Consider the following 20,432-nt stretch of genomic DNA (forward strand, 5'->3'; position numbering starts at 1 on the left):
AAATTTATGCATGATAATGCAAAAAAAATGTATACAATTTCAGAAAAGCCAATCCCAGAGTTTTATGTTTTCTTGCTTAAATGGAACAAGGCTGATGAGAGTGAAGTAAACAAGTAAAGTTATGGGCCATAAAACCAAAACAAAGCGCTTCAGGACGCTGAAAGCCTGTAGCTGAGGAGAACTGCAGTCAGGTGATCATTCGTTGTGGGTTTATCACTACAAGTCATCACTTTCACATGACACATGGTTATTTGTTGTGTTGTCAATATAAAAATTCTGATTATAGCAGCTAGAAATTAAATTCTGCAATGAATGACTGATGGAAAATCCTGAATTCAGAGAAGATGATACCTCAGTTTTCTGTTGTTCTTCCTTAATGGTTGTGAATAAATGCAGTTTGGGGCTGTGTGTCGGGGTTGGGGAGTATCTGTGAGCAGTTTAATGACAGTTCCTCTCCTCATTTCCTCCTAATGAAAGAATCCTTGTCTACCTGAACTGATACACCACTCTCTAGCCTGGAGTGGTGTCTGAAGATTAAATTAGAACCATCTTGTCTGTTAGCAAGCAAGACAGAAATATTGTGAGAATGGTGTGTGTGTGTGTGTGTGTGTGTGTGTGTGTGTTTTATTGAGACGGGCAAGTTTTTCGGCTCAAGCCCTTTGGCTGAAGCGTTTGACCTTTTACTGGTTTTCAATGTCAGGATTTTTAGCTTACTCAAGTTCCACAGTCTGTTTCCATGGAGACACAGCTTTGAGAGAGTGTCCATCACTGCTGAAAGGGTGACCCAGAATACCCAAACACACCCTGCCCAATCGTATTAAAATTCCTCCACATGGCACTACTCTCTGGGCATTCGCATTCCACAGTACTCCGGTCCAGGGTCGTGGAAGGAAAGGCTACCTGTTGCTATGGCAACATTATCCAAACATAGAGGTCAGACAAGCGTGTCCGTGTCATTCCTAACGTGACAGCGGTTTGCCATAAACCCAGGGCCGCGGTGGTAATCATACTCCTGCGCAGTGGGCGGGGCCGGCGTTCGGCTCTGCGGACGCTGGTCGGGGCCCAGTCTGGCCACACTCACAAATGTGGAGGCAACACAGGAAACTGGGGCTTACAGTAAAAACATGTAATTAGAAACACATTGAGTTGGAGCTTTGGCGTGATACACCCAGTAGGAAGGGAGAGACGCATGCAGGCAGAGATGCATGCAGGGAAAAAAAAAACTCATTGAAGTGGAGGACGAGATCACTGGGTCACTGGGAAAGTCCCAGGAGAAAATCAAATGTTATGAGACAAAAATGGAAAAACAGAGACAAGGACAGTGACAGGCGAGACGCATCGGGACTGAAGAGCAGAGCGATAATGAGAAGCAGGGACATCTCAGCACCCAGTCTGACCTGTCAGCTGCTCCAGGACACACATGTGGCAGACACTCATTTTCCACTGTTGGAAATCCCTACTACTACTACTGTTTACAAGATGCAATATAAATGCCACTGTATTTGAGAGTGCGTCAGTATGGCCCAGAGGCCTCGCCACTACTGAGCAGGCGGCGGGCAGCACGAGCTCAGTGGGCAGCCTGGGCCTCAGCGGGGCCCGGTGGCTGGGGCCACGCCCTGCGCGGTCACACAGAGAACCGAGCACCAGAGGGAGAGCGGGTGAACTTGGCCACATGCGAACTGAGAGTCATCACTAACCATGCTTCTCCTGAAGCCTGACAGCGGCTGATAGGAGTGTGGAGACATCGTGCAGGTTTTGATTTCTTCGCTGTGAGCAGTGAAGCTGAAATGTAATCTAACATGAATACCCATAATTAGTTAATTGTTAAACAAACAGCGCACACTCAAAGACGTGAAGATAGACATACTGCAATAGTTATGTGTTTTCAGGAAGCCAAAGCCACACATGGCAAGATTTATTGAGTTTGAGCAGCAGCCCATTTGACAAACTTCACAGAGCGATGACGACTCGCGGCGCTCCCACTTCACTGCACCGCTGTGAGATTCTCACAGTCAAATCCTGAGATACCAGAGATCCTCTGCAGGGGACGGACATGAGAGAGAGTCCCCGCATCCACAGAGAGAAACCATCAGAGACGCTCTTTAGTGTGTGGCTTTACAGATCAGGCGAGTGGTGACTGTGGCCTCAGAAAAAAAAAAGTAATTAGCCTTCACTCCCAGCACACTGCCAACCCAAGAATAGGGGTTAGATGAATGACGAGAAGTGAACAATTTTAATCAACTCTCAAAGCGTTTCCTCCTCCTCCCCCCTCCCCCCTCCCCCCTCCCTCAACATCAACAGCTCACAAACACATAATTAGAACGCGCGCAGGAAATGGATGTTTGGTAGGTGACGAGGTTTTATACATTTCAAAATATAAAAGTGTGAAGTGACAATTCACAGTCGACAGATGCAGAATAAACAGCTGGAAAACTGGACATTAATCAGAGGGGCAGTAAATGAGGAAGCAAATGAATGTGGATATAAAACAGGACAGAGTTGCACTTCTACTGAAATACATGAAATACTGAATTGAACTATCATTAATAAAGAAGGATGTAAACACACACTGTAAGGCCCAATAACCCCTGGGCCATTCATACGAAAACGATCTGTCACAAAAGTCAACAAACAGTACTTTGGATTTTCTTTTTGTCCCAAATATGGGACGTAGAAACAGTGACACACTTAAAGCACCATTGCTCTTCATTCAGAGCCCAGGTCATGGGAAAGGAAGGAACAGTTGAACCAAATCATCTTAAGTTAATGTTGCAGGTCCAACAGTTATCCAGCTAATCAAACCTAAAACTGAACAACCTTCACATTTCAGAGAAAATCCGAAAGCTCCCATCAACTATCCCACGGTGCAACAAGCATCCTGCAGATTTTAAAGGAGAATGAAGCATGTAAACTTTCTAGCTGTCATGTTAACACCTCTCCATCTCCATCTGCTGTTCAACTATCCCTTTTAATACTATGACAGAAAGGTGATTCTGAAATCATAAATGGACCAACATGCTTTAAAGTGTGCTCTGGGGCTTAACAGAGTCTAAATAGTAAACATGTTAGAACACAAAAGAACAGCAACATGTAGAAAGTGTACAGGTAAATTAAAAAGTGTCTTTAAAGATCTTTGGTCGCAGTTTTTTTTTTGTTTTTTTTTTTACTTGGCCACTGACCACAGTTTTACAGTAAGGTACTCAGTGAATACCACAGTGAAGGAGGTCAGGCTGTAACAGTATGAACAGTAACACTGGTTAGAAGTCAGGAGGACTGGGAGTGAAATGTCCGACATTTCATTTGGCCTGTGAGCAGACGCAGCGGCTCTGGAGGCAGATCAAACATATGTGGAGTTTTGTTTGTACAGGTTTTCAAAGCAGTATCTAAACAGTATGACAAAAAAATTACAAATGTACAGTCTACGTTTCAATTTCAAAACAGTCCCTTATGTTTTCCATAGTCTACATGTATGTATCTTTAATAACAACATTTCTGCTATCTATCCATCTGTGTATGTGAAGGCGGTACCGGCTGCATGAAGCATGGGACTGAACTTTATCTGAGGAATCAGATATCAGATATTTTCAGCCAGTGCTTCCATAGTTGCCTCTAGCTCTCTGTTTCCCCGTGGACATTTTCCATGTGTACTTTGAGGTAGTCGTTCCTGGTGAACTTCTTATGGCACAGCTGGCACTCTGCCATTGGCCGGTTAGGGTTGTGTGTCAGCTTGTGTCTGCTGAGCATCTTCTTCAAGCTGAATGACAGGTCACACACCTGCAACACACAGCAAATACAGGATTTGAATTCCCCTTATCAAAACTAATGAGCACATTTTATTTATTTATTTTTTACCCTCTGACATTGTCTTCAAAATTCCTCTGCTCACTGCGGAGTTTAGTTTTATCACAGGCACAGCCGGACACAGGGAATGATTTGTAAATCATATGCATGTACGTGGTGACAGAAATCCCCCTTTTTTTCCCCCAGTTAAAGAGCGGGAAAGCATGCAACTTAACATCCATCATAAATGAGCCATTTTACACTGTACAAATGACTCCATCGTCTTCTATCAATCATGATAATCCACCACTGGCTGGCGTTCAGCTGCAGTTTAACATCCTGCTTCAGGAATCTCAGCATGTCTCCTCCTCTCTCCATCTGTGGAGAACTTCAGTGCGATGAATTACACTCACAAAGTCTCGCAGACAGATACATCTGTGGGCAAAACGTTGAACAAGCAGAATCACTATATCATACCATAACCATAGTTTACCAGGTAACTTGGACGTTCACGCTGATGTGCTATCATGTTCTAGCTTTACCATCCAAGTGGAATGAAACACAGCTCAGAAAATCTACAAATCTGATCCGGTGTCAGTAAAATATTTAGAATTTTATGAAGTGAATCAGTGACGGGGGCTGATGGGAGTGGGGCCTCCGCATCTCATCCTAACCCAGATGTTACTGGATGCTTCTACAGCATTTTTAATACTGTTATGACAGACGCTGCTTATAGAGCGCCTCTAGCTTGTCTGGAAAACGTTCCTGGAACCGTGTGATCCTTTTGTCTGAATCAAAATCCACACAAATTACACTCCACATGTTATTTCTATTATCTTCAATAGTTTAGAGTTGAATTATTTACATGAAAATGTCTCTTACAAAGCCGAGGAAAAAGAATCCAGATGAATGTCGGATGTCGCTGGGAGACACTTTCTGGTGATGCTTCACTGACAGTGAATGGGTCACTGATTCTGTGGTCTTAAACAACAGCTACAGATGATTCTCCAGGGATATGGGCACATTTACTGGTTTAGATGCCACAGATTGAGGCTTATTAGGGCGATAAAGCTCAAACAAGAGTCTGACAATCCAGATTTGGGTGATGGATTTATGGAATTAAGAAATATTGGTTACGTTCAGGGGTTTTCAGAGTCTGAGACTCTGCCTCCTCTGTCACAGGATCACTGTGATACTGAGGAAAATATGATGATTCTCAGGCAGGTTTTGAGTTACAAGGATAGTGTTTTTTTTATTATTTCAAGAAGATTTATGCACTGTTATTCAATAAGTGGAAGTCGCACTGAATATAAAGATGTGTTTATCATGTCTATGTGTTCAGATTTGACTGAGTTATGGCTCCGAGAAGAAGGAGTGGCCTAAGTGCCATTATTGCCCAGAATCCTTTGTAGTAGTTTGTGGTAACTGATCCTTGTGCTTTACATTACATACACTGTACATATCATTAAAAAGTTTTGAGGGTTAGATAGAATTTCATAGGATTTTGAATTTAAGATGCTGTTGTGGCTTTCTAAAAAAAAAAAAAAAACAGAAAATATCAAGGATACCGCCCTTTTGAATTTTCACAAATGATGATGAAAACCCTGCGATGAAAAAGTTTGTTGAAAACATGGACAACATCTTCTGTGGTGTGTTTCCTCCCCAGTCTCTGAGAATAATTATTACTCCTACAGTATTATAAACAGAGGGTAATTTCTCCCTCTGATCCTCTCAATGTGTTTATGTGAGATCAGCCCACTCGGCCTCACCGGAGAACCAAGATCACTATCTGCCTCTCACTGAGCAGCTCCCCCAACTCTTCCCCACATCTGGCCTGGTGCCAGAGCGCTATCACACACCGGACACACACACACACACACACACACACAAACACAAGCAAGAATCAAGGCAGCGCAGGTTGGTTTGTAGGCACAGAAGAGGCAGGTAGACACTTACATCACATTGGAAAGGTTTCTCTCCTGTGTGGGTCCTCATGTGCTCGTCCAGCCCTCTCTTCTGGCTGAAGGCCTTGTTGCACTCGCTGCATTTATATGGCTTCTCCTGTAGTGACACACAGATGCACACACCAGATTTAAAGAGGGTATTTCATCTGTCTGTGTGTAGCAGAACAATACACAAAACAATACTTGCCCCATTCAGTCACATATGGACAAAACCTGGAGGAAAAAAGTGTAATGATCCACATATGTGCACGCACACACGAGGAAAAACAAACATACATGCACAGCACAGTGGAAAACACAGAAGATGTGGAAATACACACACACACACACACACACACACACACGCACACTGATACGCTCTGCCTTCACACCCCGGTGTTCTCTCCCTGTGAGTTTATGAAGATATGAAATTAAAGATTGTACAGCTCCTGCGGTAGGGAGGAAATGACCGGCATAGGGGCCATCAAAAACACATGGAATCCTCAAAGGAGCAGGGAAAACACGGCACAGAAAATCCCTTTGAACATGTATCAGAGCACCAGCACTCTGGGGCTGTAGAATATCACTCCTCTGTCTCCACACCTCATCAGTTTACCAAAGAACATTTCCTCTGCGCCTTTCGGAGGCCTGTCTCACTGTCAGTCAAAGTGCATATCTCGCTGTGGGTGTGTTTTCACAAAAACTATGTGTGTGTGTGTGTGTGTGTGTGCGTGTGTGTACAGTTCTGATGAGGGTGGACAGTGGGTGTGTCCGGCAGTCAGAGAGGAAACAGTGGTGACACCTAAAAGACTGGAGGAGAAATAAGAAGCGTGAAGATAGCAGGGAGCTGGTTCCCAGTGTGAAGCTGTTTTTGACAAGTCTGCCTGATAGCAAAGGCTCTACCCATTTAAAGCTTAGTTGTCATGGGAACAGGGTGAATGCAGGAAGTAAGGGTCCTGGGAAAGGCGCTATCATGTGGGCGGGGCAAGGAGTGCCCAGTGACACAGGATACAAAAGGAGGTAAAGATCAGGTTCACTGCATGTGCGCATGTGAGTGCACAGATATGTGTGAGCAGCTTTAAGTATGCAACTGTTTGTGAGGATGTGGCAGAATGATGGGGAACAATGGAAATAAAGCAGTGTGTGTGTGTGTGTGTGTATGTGTGTGTGTGTGTGTGTGTGTGTGAGAGGAAACAGTTTGTGTGTAATGCAAATTTCCACTTAAATCTTCGGTTTTAATGACGACCTCCTCTTTTTCCATGAGATTATAATGGTTGTTGTATGACAAGGAAAAAAAGAGAAAACTATGAGGGTTCAGAGTTCAAAGGTCAGGAAACACATGGATAGACTTAGGTGATGTGAACCCAAAATGCATCACTGTGACCCTGGTAACATTGAACATCTGTACCTGGTGACCTTCATTCTTCAGCAGCTGTTCAGCCTCTGACCTTTGACCTGAACGTTCCTCTGAGTCTGACCACTCTCTGCTAAGAGCAGAGACAGAGTTTTGTTTACTTACTTAAAAGAGTCTCATGTCTCATGTGTCATGTTAAAAATGTGGGTATTTGTAAATCAGCATGAGAACAGGAAGTCCCAGTGCCCTATCAGACTTCAGGTTGCAGTTTGAAATCAGTAAGTCAGAACAGTTTTTAGCCTCATTAGCATGTTAGCCATGCTAACGACAACGTTGCTCCACCACTTTGAAATATCTGAAAAACTACTGGATGGATTGCCAAATTTGGTTCTGACATTCATGGTGGATGATTCCCAGTGGATGAATCATTGTTGTGAATATGTTAGCATGGTGACATTACCATTTAGCTCTGAATACTTCTGTGCTTAAGTACAGCTTCACAGAGCTGCTAGCATGGCTGTGTCCAAAATCACTACTGTATTTACTATAGTGTACTATAGTTACTGTCCACCATTTCATTTGAGTATCCAAACCCTGTGATCTGAATTCCACAATGAAATGAAAGAGTAGTGTCCATGGCCGTTACTGCCACAATCTGCTTGGAATCCCACAATGCAATGCTCTGCATTTTATAGGTGGGGAAAATTCCGGTTATATACCAAATGAAAATGTATGTAGGTGTCTGAAATCTGTATTTACTGATCACTATTGAGTAACTGAGGGTTCATTGAGTGGTTACTGGTGAATGAGTGAATGAGGGAGTGGTTCCATATACAGTGTGTTACAGTAGCATTACCACAACAGCAAATCGAAGTCACCTGTTAGCTTGTTGCCCGTAATGTATGTATGGAACAACATCAACTCTACAAAGCGGGTTGAGTCGTGTTTGAATTAATTCCAACAAATTACGTTAGTTCTTTTAACTTTTTAATTTTCAACATGTCCCAGTCCAAAAACATTTAACAGACTTCTTGGCAAAGAAGAGAAGATGGAACCTCTGACATCAAGTGTAATTATATGGTATAGATACATTCACATCCATTGACATCAGAGATCAAAACAATATTATGATTAAAAAAAAACCCTCTAATATCCAAAGTATCGGCCGTTCATATCACCACCAATGTGTTCCATTTTATTAGCTGGTGATGTGGTTTGTGGTAAAAAGACACAAACTCCAAACACATCCATCTCAAATTGTCTGTACATTAACAGCGAGCTGCAGCCAAATGACATTTGTTTTGCTCCACAGTGACTTCATCTGGCTCTGCTGTTTGTAACTGTTCAGCCCATATTTCAGAGCGCTGTGAGCAAAGGCAGATCTGGGAACATTAGGAACCAAACATCAGTCAGTTTAATCAGCAGCTCACTAAAAAATTATACCTGTCTGTTTCTACTGAGCGACGTGGACCTGGGCAGGAGACCTCCATTATCAACACACTGTAAGAGTGGAGCGCTGTGCTCTGGACAGTATTAAGACAGGACACATCTTTGAAATTAACAGCGCTGACAGACCGTGACTGTCACAGTCATAGCTTTAGAAACTGATGATGGAAATCTATGATGAAATACATATTAACTCTCATTTATCAAGTGACACTAACACACACATCCAGATGCTCACAGAGAGCTCATGGAAAGTGGCGCTTTGGTGGAGAACTTCAATGGGCCGAGAAGTGACGCAGGGAAACGAGCGGCGTCCCAGCCCAGGAAATGACCTCATCACCTACCTTCTCCTTTCTCCACCCTGAGCTCTGACTCACTTCACATTTACATGTTCAGGCCGTTAAAGCTCTGTTTACTATGTGTGCATCTGAATGCATTGCCACACAATCAACGGTTGTCAACAGAGTCAAGTCTTCTGAGTTAATGGAGAAATAAAACAAAGAATGTGAGTAAACCAGCGCAGTGTGAGTTCAGTGTATCTAGTGTTCTCTTCTGTCTGTACCTACATTGTGTCTGTGCTTACTGTCAGTGGGTTAAGATCATTTATAAATAAACCTGCGAGTGTGGAGATTACCTCATTATTAAAAGGAGAAGGGAGTGTCACAAATGTTAGACACGGAGAAAACAGAACTTCTTTCACTGGGTGAGACCATACACTGTAAATAAAGATGGACGTAGCCTCCGTGACGTCACCCATAGGTTTCTGAAGCTCAGAGTGGGCCGTTCCATCATCGCCATCTTGCCAGTACCTGACTCCGCCAAACTCTCAGCTAATCCAAAAATGGGCAAGCCGGCTTGTGGCAAGCATGTGCTCATCCGCCTGTCACTCAAAGAGACACGCCCTCAATTATACATAACTTTAAGCCTTAATAAAATTTTAACAATTGAGTTATGTAAAAATTCACCCCCCGTACAGTTGTCATGAGGGAGGAAATTAGCCGTAGAGACCAAAACTGTTTTTTGTACCAGGTACATTGTAATTCATTATCATGTTGTATTCACCACTGGTAGTCGACGCTGATGAGAGCCAATCAGGAGAGACCGTGGGTGTCTACATCATCATTTCCAAAGGTCTCAGTTTCTGTCCATTCAGACTACAACACAACCCCAGAGTTTTCAAAATAAAAAAGAACCAGCAACATTTCCAAATTTCTCTGTTTTAGACACTCTAAAAGTATTACTGGATGTAGCCTAAGTCTCGACAGAAGGCCTGAAGCACCGTGCTCCAGATTGAATGATAAAGTCAGTTGGACTGCGTCAGCATCCCCGTCACTCTGTCTGTGTCTCTTACACTGTTTGTACTTTTTTTGAATGTTCATAATGCCCATAAAGAAGACATCACATATCTGATTACTGCAGGCAGACAGAGAAACTCACAGAATTTAAAGAGAACATGTCTGAAATTAACTAAATGATATCAGACAGAACCAAACACCAAGGATTTGATTCTAAGAAGTTTTGATAAAGACGGATCAGGCAGTTCTCATTTTGCATAGAGCAGTCTGGTGAAACACTGCAAGCAGTACAATTAGGTGTTAATAGGCCCTTTTCCCAGCAGACATTTTGACTTGTCATAGTAGCAAAGGTACAGTCGTGACTAATAACATTAAGGACGACAATGACATTGAACCAATATGCACAATACCACGCCCTTTAAACTGAAGCAGCTACGGAACTTTAGCCATCATCATTTGTATAATTACACCTGTGATTTTCTCCTGTCACATTTCAAAATATCTGCTGTGAAAAAAAGAAGTGGTGCATTTGATGATGCTTTGCGATTGCTTTCATTACTTCAGTAAATATATAATAATGCCATCATGGCATTATTATATATGATGGTATTTATCCATACAGTTACATGCAAAGGGTACTGTGCAGTAAAAATACACCTGACTAAAACCACAACTGTGTTTTGGGAACCAGCAAGCAACAATCTTAAATAACAAGAGCACAGAAGTGGTTCAGACTTACTCGTGTGTGTGTGCGGATGTGCATCTTCAGGCCATCGTTCTTGCTGAACGCTTTGTCACAGTAAGGGCACTGGTATGGACGCTCACCTGGGGAACAGAAAACATTATGAGGCCACAGCACTGACATATAAATGGTTCCATACAGGTTTCTACCACAGACTGTAAATAAAGATGGGCGTAGCCTCTGTCAGGTCACCCACAGGTTTCTGAAGCTCAGAGTGAGCTGCTCCACCATCGCCATCTTGGCAGTGTCTGACTCCGCCCCTTACTCCCAACTAATCCATAAATCGTCAAAGAGGTGGGACGTGTGAGGAGCTGAGATTTCACCTGTCACTCAAAGAGGCCACGCCCTCAATTCTCCATAACTTTAAGCCTTAATAAAATGTAAACAGGTGAGTTATATAAACAGGTGTCATGAAGGAGGAAATTAGCTCTAGAGACCAAAACTGTTTTTGTACCAGGCTGTAAACATGTTTATTTCTGCTGCTTCATTTTTAACATGGGAGTCTATGGGGATTGACTCACTGTTGGAGCCAGACTCTACTGCTCATTAGAGGAACTGCAGGTTTTAACACTTCAGTGTTGGCTTAATTTTTCAGAAGATTGCTGCTTGGTTTAAACAAGTTTAACCTACAGGTCTTTATAACAGGAAGATTTGTGATCGTACGTGTACTGCAAACGTGCACATGTATGTCACACACACTGACAGATACAAAAACGTTCTCCAACATGACCATCTAAAGGAAGACCTTCACTCTGACGTAGAATACAAAAGAAATATCTGGCCTGTGATCTGTCTCACAGATGTACCAGGTGTGTGTGCTACTACAGTCCCTCTGTCCGGTCCCCTTTTTCTTCCTGACCTGCTCTAACACAGATTTAACCTGGCTACTGGTAGACCTGAGCCAGTCACTTCTGATGCACACTGACTTTCCACTGCACAGCAAAGCTTGTGTTGGCTGCGATTCACGGGCCGATATCTGAGCTACAACTGGCCAACAGTTTAGGAGCACATCAGAGGCAATGTGGTTTATCCCAGTTGGATCAAAAGCAGTCCAGCCAAACTCCTACAGATCCTATCTGAGCGCACGCTGCTGACGACGAAGAGGAAGTGACAGGCTGTCAGTCAACCAGTCTACTGACACATGGATCTGTTTACCAGGCCAGATCCATGAGCCAGATAGGATCACCACAGTTGATTACTAATCTATAGAAGAGAAATGAGGTAACCTATATAACCACACTGAAATGAAAGATTCAGATAGGAAAGTACAGTATGAAAGAAATAAAATCCCGGGTTCAATATTTGTATATTTTATTTCATAGATTCCATAAATCATGAAACTAGTGCAAACTAAATACATTTCCTGTGTCTAGAAAACTAAAGATAGAGCCAGCAATCAAATGATATTAGCTATTACTCTATTCAGAATTTATATATATATATATATATATATATATATATATGTGTGTGTGTGTGTGTGTGTGTGTGTGTGTGCCTCCAAGTACACACAGTACATTTTAATGAAATTGCCAAAAATGAATACCTGCAGGTAGACATCTGTGTCTATTCCTTCAGTACAACAATCTAATTTTTTTATCAGCTTCATAGTCACATAATCTCTCTTTAGAGATTAATTGTTGAACAGGCAAGCAAGTAATTTTATTGATGGGGGAGATGTTTTGCCCCTTTAAGTAATAAGGTTAATTAGCTGTGTTTCCTTGGGATTCAAAATGCAAAATGCTTATTACATCAGAAAATCCATCTAGGGAATATATGAGAGGAGTAATATTATCACTGTGTTGGAGGAATATTTCTCTTCTCTTTCTCACAGTTAGTCTAAGTACAGTCAAATAGCCAAGTGTGAAGGTTTGACTGAAGTGTTAAGTAAATATTTAATGGCCATTTTTTATATTTCATATAAAGGTATTCAGGCAGAATGAAATGCTTTTCATGGGAATGTGTGGATATTTAGCATTTGAATGATTTCATTTGAAAATGAAACTCATGGCTATATCCTGACTTGACTTTATATTTCAGACTTGACCAGTGCTCCAACTTTCAATTGTCAAACAGCTACAATGGTTATCCATATCCCAGAAAGCCTGTGGCTACGACAGCTGTTACGTAGCAGATACACGAGTCAGGGTCTAAACCCACCATAAACCCCCCACAAGAGGGCTTCAGAGGAGCGCTGTGACACACAGTCATAAAATGTGAAACATCACGTTGGTGTAGAAAGGGTTAACGTGACATATGTGGACTGATTACATATACACATACTGAGACATGTGCACGAGGGCAGCTTTGTATACTGTCCCAGAATCCCCTTCTGTGCAGTTTCAGCCTCTAGGAGGCCTTTTGTTGACAAACAGGAAAATCTGAGTCCCAGATGTGTTTTGAGACAGATGAGAGCAAGTCCTATGTCTTGTGTAGCATGTGTGGTATCGGGTTAAGGCTCAGTGTTAGCCTTGGGGAACCCTGGAGAAGGCATTAGTGTGCTAATAGCACCGGAGCACAGCGTGCCAATGTACTTCTGTGGCTTGGATCACATCCCTCCCAGGAGCTGGCTATTGTCAGCTAATACACAGCACAGACGACCACACCCTGCTAACACACAGGCTCACAGTAAGTGCTCACCAATTCACCTACTTAACCTATACACTCTGCTCTGGACATGTGTGCCTCATCTGGAAAATGCACACACAGAGAAAACGATGGTATTTGATATTTTAAAAGAGGTCATTCATAAATATTGTAACTAATAGTTCCCACTCATGACTGTTCAACAGTCATCGCTTTTCCACTGGTTCAACCTGCTCATAATAAAACAAGAGCAACTCAATCCCTTAGTGAAACAGGAAATAAACAAATGCTACTTAGAAACCTAAGTAGTAACAGTCTTGCAACATTGGTCTGTGTTATTCGTGCGAGGGGCTTAGTGTCTGTTCTGCTGAGTGTGACTGTAACTAGAAACCTCCACTTATTCTCCAGATTGAGCCAGATTGTTTGGGGATTATGAGGGGTGGCTGCAGCACTGAGCCAGGGCTTTATGTGTGTGGAGATGGTAACTGATTTAGCATGTGCTGAAACAGTACACCATCTCTTTGACCCCTGGTGTCTCCCCCGCCCCCTGCTGTGGCCCTCACACTCCTTGTCTGCTAATCGATCCGTTTGGCACCCCTTGTGTGTTGTATATGTGCACATACGGCTGTGTGTCTGGTTAGCAGATGGCCGGCTTTGTCGTTTTGCCTGCTGCACAGCGTTCCTGTTATGGAGAGCGCTTTGTAGCTTCGGGGGCTCCAGTCTGAAAGACATTAGTGTAGTCCGTCAGAAATTAATTCCTGGCTTCCTCCAGTTCAGCCAGACAGTGGCCCTCCACTCTCTGCCATGTGCCGCATGCCGACAGAGGCCGCAGAGGTAACGTGATATCAGTGTGTGAGAGATGATAAGAGATCGCCTTTGATGAGCCATAGGAACGCCCAACAACTTTTACACTTGACCTTTCCTTTATGGCCAGAGTCTCAGTAGATTTCTCCACTTCCTCAAATAATTCTCCGCAACTCGCCCATGTGAAGGTGCCTGTATCAGACAAGTCTGTGCCCGAGCCTTACCGCACATGCTGCACATCTGAACCTGACACAATCCTCGATCTAAATGAGGCATCTGCACCGCACCCAAAAAGAGTTAAAGCTGCAAGGCTCAGATGATAATTCAGTACATGGTGATTTTCCTTTACAAGATTGTAACCATGACCACAGCCAGGACAAACAAAATCATCTGTACATATACAGGTTCAGTGATTCCAGCTCAGGGCAGATTTTTTTGTTGTGTGATTACGTAAAGCTGCAACGTGTAGCTTTTTAAAACATGGAAATATGATCAAGAAGATCAGTATCCTCTGCCCTGTGCCAGTGTAGGAAGTGTGTGTTTTCTCTTCTCTGTCACTGAAAATGAAAACTATGGAAGACTATGACCTGAATATCAATGGTGGTCTGATTGATAAACACATATTCTCATAAACATCAGTGCCAGAGAACAATCCCAGTTACAGCAATTCAAATAATGCCCTTTGACTGTAAGTTTCCCAGCACAGTCATTAAGTGAAGTAATTAAGTTATTAAGTTAGATTATACTATAAATTATGTTTAAAATTGATGTGGCAGTGATTTACTGAGGTAAAAATGCTTCACGTTGGACATGACTGTAACACAAGCCTTCAGCTCAGGGAGGCAGATCTATTTAACTTGTCATCAGTCGTCCAAAAGTTACAAGCCTACTCCTTCCTCTACGACTGTGAGGAAACCCAGACAGTGGGTTTTGGCCTGTATGTAAATGATCTGCTGTGTATAATTAACCAATAATAAAATAATGGTTACCCAGTGGGTCAGTGAGAACCAGGACTTGTTGTGAATCAGGGGGATAATACACATTCCAAGCTGAATGAATTTAAATGTTGATTCACTCTGTTCAGATGTTATCTGTTATTTCGTTGCATCATCAGTGTCATTTTTAAAGACCTTTTTCTTCTGTGAATGTGTTGGGCATAAAAGAACAAGCTTGTTGATTTGTCATTATGAGTGTTCAGCTTGTTCTGTTGTGTCTTCACTGACTAGTCCATTAAAGGGCCACTCAACCAATTTTAAACAAGTAATGTAACAGAAACTATTTGAGTTGCATTATGGGAAATGTAGGAAGGTGTTTTTATGCACGATTTCAATTGTGCAGAAATAAAACCTGAGTGGAAAATCAAGACAAACAAACATACAAAAAAAAAACAACACAAATACGTTTTTTCACACGTCTGAGGTGAAACTTGAACTGATAAAGAATAATGTGATGAAATGTAATAGAAACAACTTAGTAAATAAACTTCAAAGTCCATTCAAGCATCTGCTCCACTGGAGAGACTGACTATAGCTGCAGATGAAAATCAAACAATGAATAAACATAAATCATATTTCCGTTACGTTTTTTTCACATCGTTTTCATTAGTTTGAGATTTCATTTCTGCTCTTTTAATCACTTGTTGTGATCTCTTCTGTAACGAATTAAGTAGAAAATAAGCACCACCAGCTGTTCATCTCTGTGTTGCAATCTCCTCATTTTATCTATATTATTTATTTATTAATCCTTTTCTAAATGTATGCAATCTATTTCTGTTTTGAGTGTTTTGGGACTTTATCTAAACTCCAGACTAAAAGTTTGGATATCCCACTGTCTGCTGCTTCAATTTTGACTTTTCTGTTTTAATCCGTCTCTTGTAAATCCACCAACTATATGGAAGTGCTATACTAAAATTGCTGAAGTGGCCATTTAAAGTCACTAAGTTTACCTTTTTATAGCATCTCTAGTAAAACAACACAATCTAAGTAAAAATCGGTGCTGTCTATGTGCTGCTTTTATCAGTTTCCTCCAGTTAAATTCAACACATAGTGTCTTGAACACATCCCATCTCAGACAGCTGTTGCTACTTCTTTGTTTAGTTTTGTCTCGTGTCTCTGCTTGTTAAATCTGCAGCTTTACTATGTTGGTTATGAGGAATTATGAACAACTAACTTTATTTATGACAAATACTCCATTGTTTCCCACTGAGACCCGCTGAGCTTTCTGCATGTAGGAAAGTCTAAATGCTGAGGCTTGAATCATGGTGTAATATAAACACTAAATCAGCATTAAGGGTTAAAATCCCACAACAATTAGCTGTAACATAGCTCATGGGCTTACACTTATCATTGTGCCCAAACATGACATGTGCTATGATGTCAGTGTGACAGCGAGGCACTGGGTTCTGTCAACATTTCCCTTGGCACAAATAATTTTCATGACCCCACCATGGTTATTTACCACATCATGGCACACACGGTGGGAAAGTCTGCTTTCACTGCGCTCTGATGTGGAGACAGACACATTTGCTCCATCACGGGGCCAAAAAGAAAAATTTAGAAAATGATAGAAACATCCATCATAACTGCTGAACTCCAAAAACTCTTCAACAGCCTCGTCCAAGTTTTTGACAGCTCACATTTTATGGGTCGTCGGTGAACTCATAAAGGCTGCTCTCTGAGAAGACGCCTGCCTCTGTGGCACTACCACTAATTTGTTTGAGCTCAACATGATGTTCTAACCAAATTAAACTGAAACAAAATACAAGCCAAATATACAGTGCACGTCGTGCCAGCTGCTCAATACTTTCAGTTCGATGTTTTCAAATTCTTCTTTAATCCCTTCACACTTCGCCCATTTTTCCCATAATGCCCTGCAGTGTTTGATGGTAAAATGATGGGGGGAGGAAATCTCAGAGGAATCCTGACAAAGTCCTCTGTGTTTGGCAGGTAAATAATCAATGCTGACTTGTTCCTGTGAAGCAGGAAGACAAACAAGATCAAGCTTTCCTGTCTGCCATCGGGAAAAGCTGTCGATTTAAAGGTCTTTACCTCAGCTGGTGGCTTTTTTAAGAGCTCACTGACAGAAAAACTGGCCATCTTTAAAGTTTTACTCACATTAACAAGGCTGTTATATGATTTACACATCTCACATTTCTCAGACAGTTCAACACAAATGAGCTACATGAGACCAAAATTACAAAATCACAATTTGAGAATAATTTTGTCAGTTTTCACACTGTTCAACAAAGCTCATTTTTTTCGCTCACACAAAAACACAACAAGCAAACAAACCCAAGTCTATAGAATGAGGGGACAGATTTACAGCCAGTCAGGGTCAAGGGTCATCTGGCTGGATGCTTTCTTGGAGTGGTCTTTTCTCTCTTTGCTCCTTTCTTTCTTTGAGGTGTCCCCTTGGCTCCCACCCCTCCCCCAGCATTCCTCTCTTTTGTTTATTCTATATAAATACAATCAGACTGGGCCGAGGCTCACACTGGTATACATTCTCTCTTTCTGCTGGTTTGTCCTTCACACATACACATGTACGACAACACACACACACACACACACACACACACAACATGGATACACAGGGTGCTGTTGACAAAGTATGGTACGCTTGTCAATGGACCATCATCCTGCCACCATTCAGATGCACGCACACACATTCTGACACACTAAGCCACACCTGCAGGGAGAGTTTGAGAGGCTACAAGCACGACTACAGCTTGTTCTTAATGTGAATTTGGTGCAGAGAAATCCAACAGTAAACTGTGTGGCGCTAATGAAGCTGACCGAGGCATGATTAGGTCAAAGATCTGTGGCCAGTTGCACAAAACGCCTTCCTTAAAGTTCAAGTTAAGGTTTCCTTAAAATAAAAACAGTTGCACAGAACACCCTTAAGGTTTACTTAAAATGTTCACTTCAGTATTTAAGGTTTTCTCCTTATCTTGGTTGCAGCGGCTGGTTGCACAAAACACCTTAAGTTCCTGCTTAAGTATGACACTTATGGTTGATTTTCTCCTTATCTGAGGGAGTTACTTAAGGGTGTTGCACAGAATAACTTAAATGGTTTCCTTTGTTCAGGAAAAACATTAAGGGATTTGCAGCAATGAAATTATAAAGATTCCATTTTGCTGGCATTAGCACTTGTGATACTGATTAACATCTCACCTGTTCTTGTCTCACAATGTTGGCCTGTAGAAAAAAATGGCAGAAGAAATTCAGGCAAGAAAACCAAATTGGTCAGAGGAGAAAAAGGAGACACAGGAAAACAGCAAAAGAAAAAGTACTGAAAACTGACTTGAGCACATCCGCAGAAAGTGGAGTGATCCAGCTCTAGACGGTCGCACAAATCATAAATTGTCTGCCGATCAAATCTATGGTGCACAATCAGTTCCTCGTCAATGAGGGTGTCCATCAGGTTCTTCCAGTTATAGAAAACTCCTCTTATGTGTTCATTCTCTTAATTTTTCCATAAACTCAGCCATGCTGCAATTAAAATACAATCAGATGTACCTTTAGTTTTTTTCCTCAATTTGTTCGCTAAGGTCTTCTGTGCAACGGCTGAACTGACTTTAAGTGATTCCTTACGTATAATAAGGTGAAAGCCTTAAATACTTCAGTGATCATTTTAACTTGGACTTTGAGGAAAATCTTGTCTGAAGGTGTTTTGTGTTTTGTGTGAGAAAGCATTCTCCTCATCACCAGGTGTGTGCTGCCAGTACACAAGCAGAGAAAACTGATGCATTCAATAAAAAAAAAAAACAGGACAAAGAGAGAAAACAACAGGAGAAAGAAAAAGGCGAGGAAAGAGAGATGAAGTGTAAGTGGGAGTGAGGAAAAGAGGGAGACAGCCAGGAGCAGGCACAGAGAGACGGAGAAAAAGAAAGACTTAGTGAACAAGTTTAAAGGCCAAGAAGTGTGTGTGTGGCCGTGCCAGGGCTCTGCACCAGTCTGTTGGTAAGGAGACACACAGGAATGTGTAGCTTTCTAGTTTAAGGCAGTTTAATGAACATTCAGGGCTCTATTTCTGTGGTCACGCAAAGACTGATGCAAGCAGTGCTACAACATGTTGGAATTTTCTAACATTAAAAAGAGCTTCATCCACTCGTTTGGTGTAAATCTGGCAGGGGAGATGCACTGAGATGGGATTTAAACTTCCTATCCAGACGTGTTTTAAACTCTGTAGAGCAGATCCTCTGATAAATATTTTGTTTAACATGGTTTTTGCACATTAAACTGGGTCTGAAGCTCATCTCCTCCTACTTCCTGACTGAGAAATGTGGATCAGTCCTTGTGCCCTGCCCACCACCTGCTTGCTCCAGCAGAGAGCAGAGAGTATCAAGATGGTTAGAGGAAACATCAGAGAGACTCAGCCACATGTTTGAGCCTCAGTCAGACCCAGACTCAGAGGAGGAGTCTGTTGAGACCAGAACCAGAGACTAGCAGACGGATCAGAACGGTTAGCGTAGTTAGCATCTTTTATTTGTTTATGTTGTTTTAGCTTATAACTGGCAGTGGCTGACACAATTTTAGCGGTTGTGCTAACGCTAACTCTCACTCTCTAGACTGACAAGGTTTCAGGTTTATTTAGCCCCGCCCCCCGTCCCCACAAGTTGACAGTATTGGTTCCTTAGGTTTGTGACGTATGAAACCCTGGCTGTCTGAATCTGTTTTTATGAGACTGTCATTGGTTCACTGCAGTTCAAGGTGGAAACACTCAGGACCACTGACCTGTGTGGCTGCGGATGTGGACCCTTAACGTGCCGTTGCTGGCAAACTTTTGTCCGCAGTACGGGCAGATCTTCTCCTTCTCCCCCGTGTGAGTCTGAGGAAGAGAAATGAAAAAAATGTGGTGGATGTTAAGAAAAACATTTGTAACATTCATCCTCACATCCCTCCTACATTACAAAATAAAATGTGATCCACGGTGATAGCTGGAGTTCCACGTCAGGACATATGCTCATCAGAGAATTTATCAGCTTCATCAAACCGTCTCTTCAACCAACAATTCATACAAACATTAATCAGATTTTTCCAAGATCTGCATTCCTCGTTAAATTCCCTCTTTAGTGAATTTTTTTAATTGGGTAAAGAATAATCCACATTTCATCCCCCATAATGCACCACAAACTAGTGGTAGCGTCAGTAAATGGAGATGCACATGTTCACATGATAGTGGATCGACTGAGCTGCCCTGAAAGCAGGATCAAAGAACACAGACGATGCAGGTTTACCAGGGTCCAAAGCCCCGGGGACTGTAAAGGCCAGGGTGCACACATGCATACACCGCCTCATCCTACTCCTCCTCCCTCTTCTTCCTCTCTCCTCGCCTCCCAACAGTCCTCAGTGCAGAACTCTGGGGTGCACATGCAACCAGGGAAGAAGAGCATGTGGAAAGAGCGTGCTACCTCCTCTACCCCCCCACCCCCACCCCCCCGCTCCTCTCCCGCCCTCTCTCCTTGTTGAAACGTACTCTCTCTGAAT

General features: G+C 42.3%; 1 protein-coding gene across 1 annotated transcript in view; it reads right to left on the reverse strand.

Annotated features, from left to right (window-relative positions):
- Window positions 1-2,339: 2,339 nt before the first annotated feature.
- prdm5 (PR domain containing 5) overlaps window positions 2,340-20,432 on the reverse strand; it is a 34,936-nt gene continuing 16,843 nt past the window's right edge. The window contains exons 13-16 of the mRNA XM_023428746.2: window positions 19,680-19,773; window positions 10,558-10,643; window positions 5,737-5,841; window positions 2,340-3,774 (exon numbers count right to left, since the gene is read on the reverse strand). Coding sequence (XP_023284514.1) covers window positions 3,610-3,774; window positions 5,737-5,841; window positions 10,558-10,643; window positions 19,680-19,773 — 450 coding nt within the window. The 3' untranslated portion in view covers window positions 2,340-3,609. The remainder of the gene's footprint in view (window positions 3,775-5,736; window positions 5,842-10,557; window positions 10,644-19,679; window positions 19,774-20,432) is intronic.

This window comes from Seriola lalandi, unplaced genomic scaffold (genome assembly GCF_002814215.2).
Source record: "Seriola lalandi dorsalis isolate HSWRI2012SDOR001 ecotype SW California unplaced genomic scaffold, Sedor1 jcf7180002054885, whole genome shotgun sequence".
Taxonomy (NCBI): Eukaryota; Metazoa; Chordata; class Actinopteri; order Carangiformes; family Carangidae; genus Seriola; species Seriola lalandi.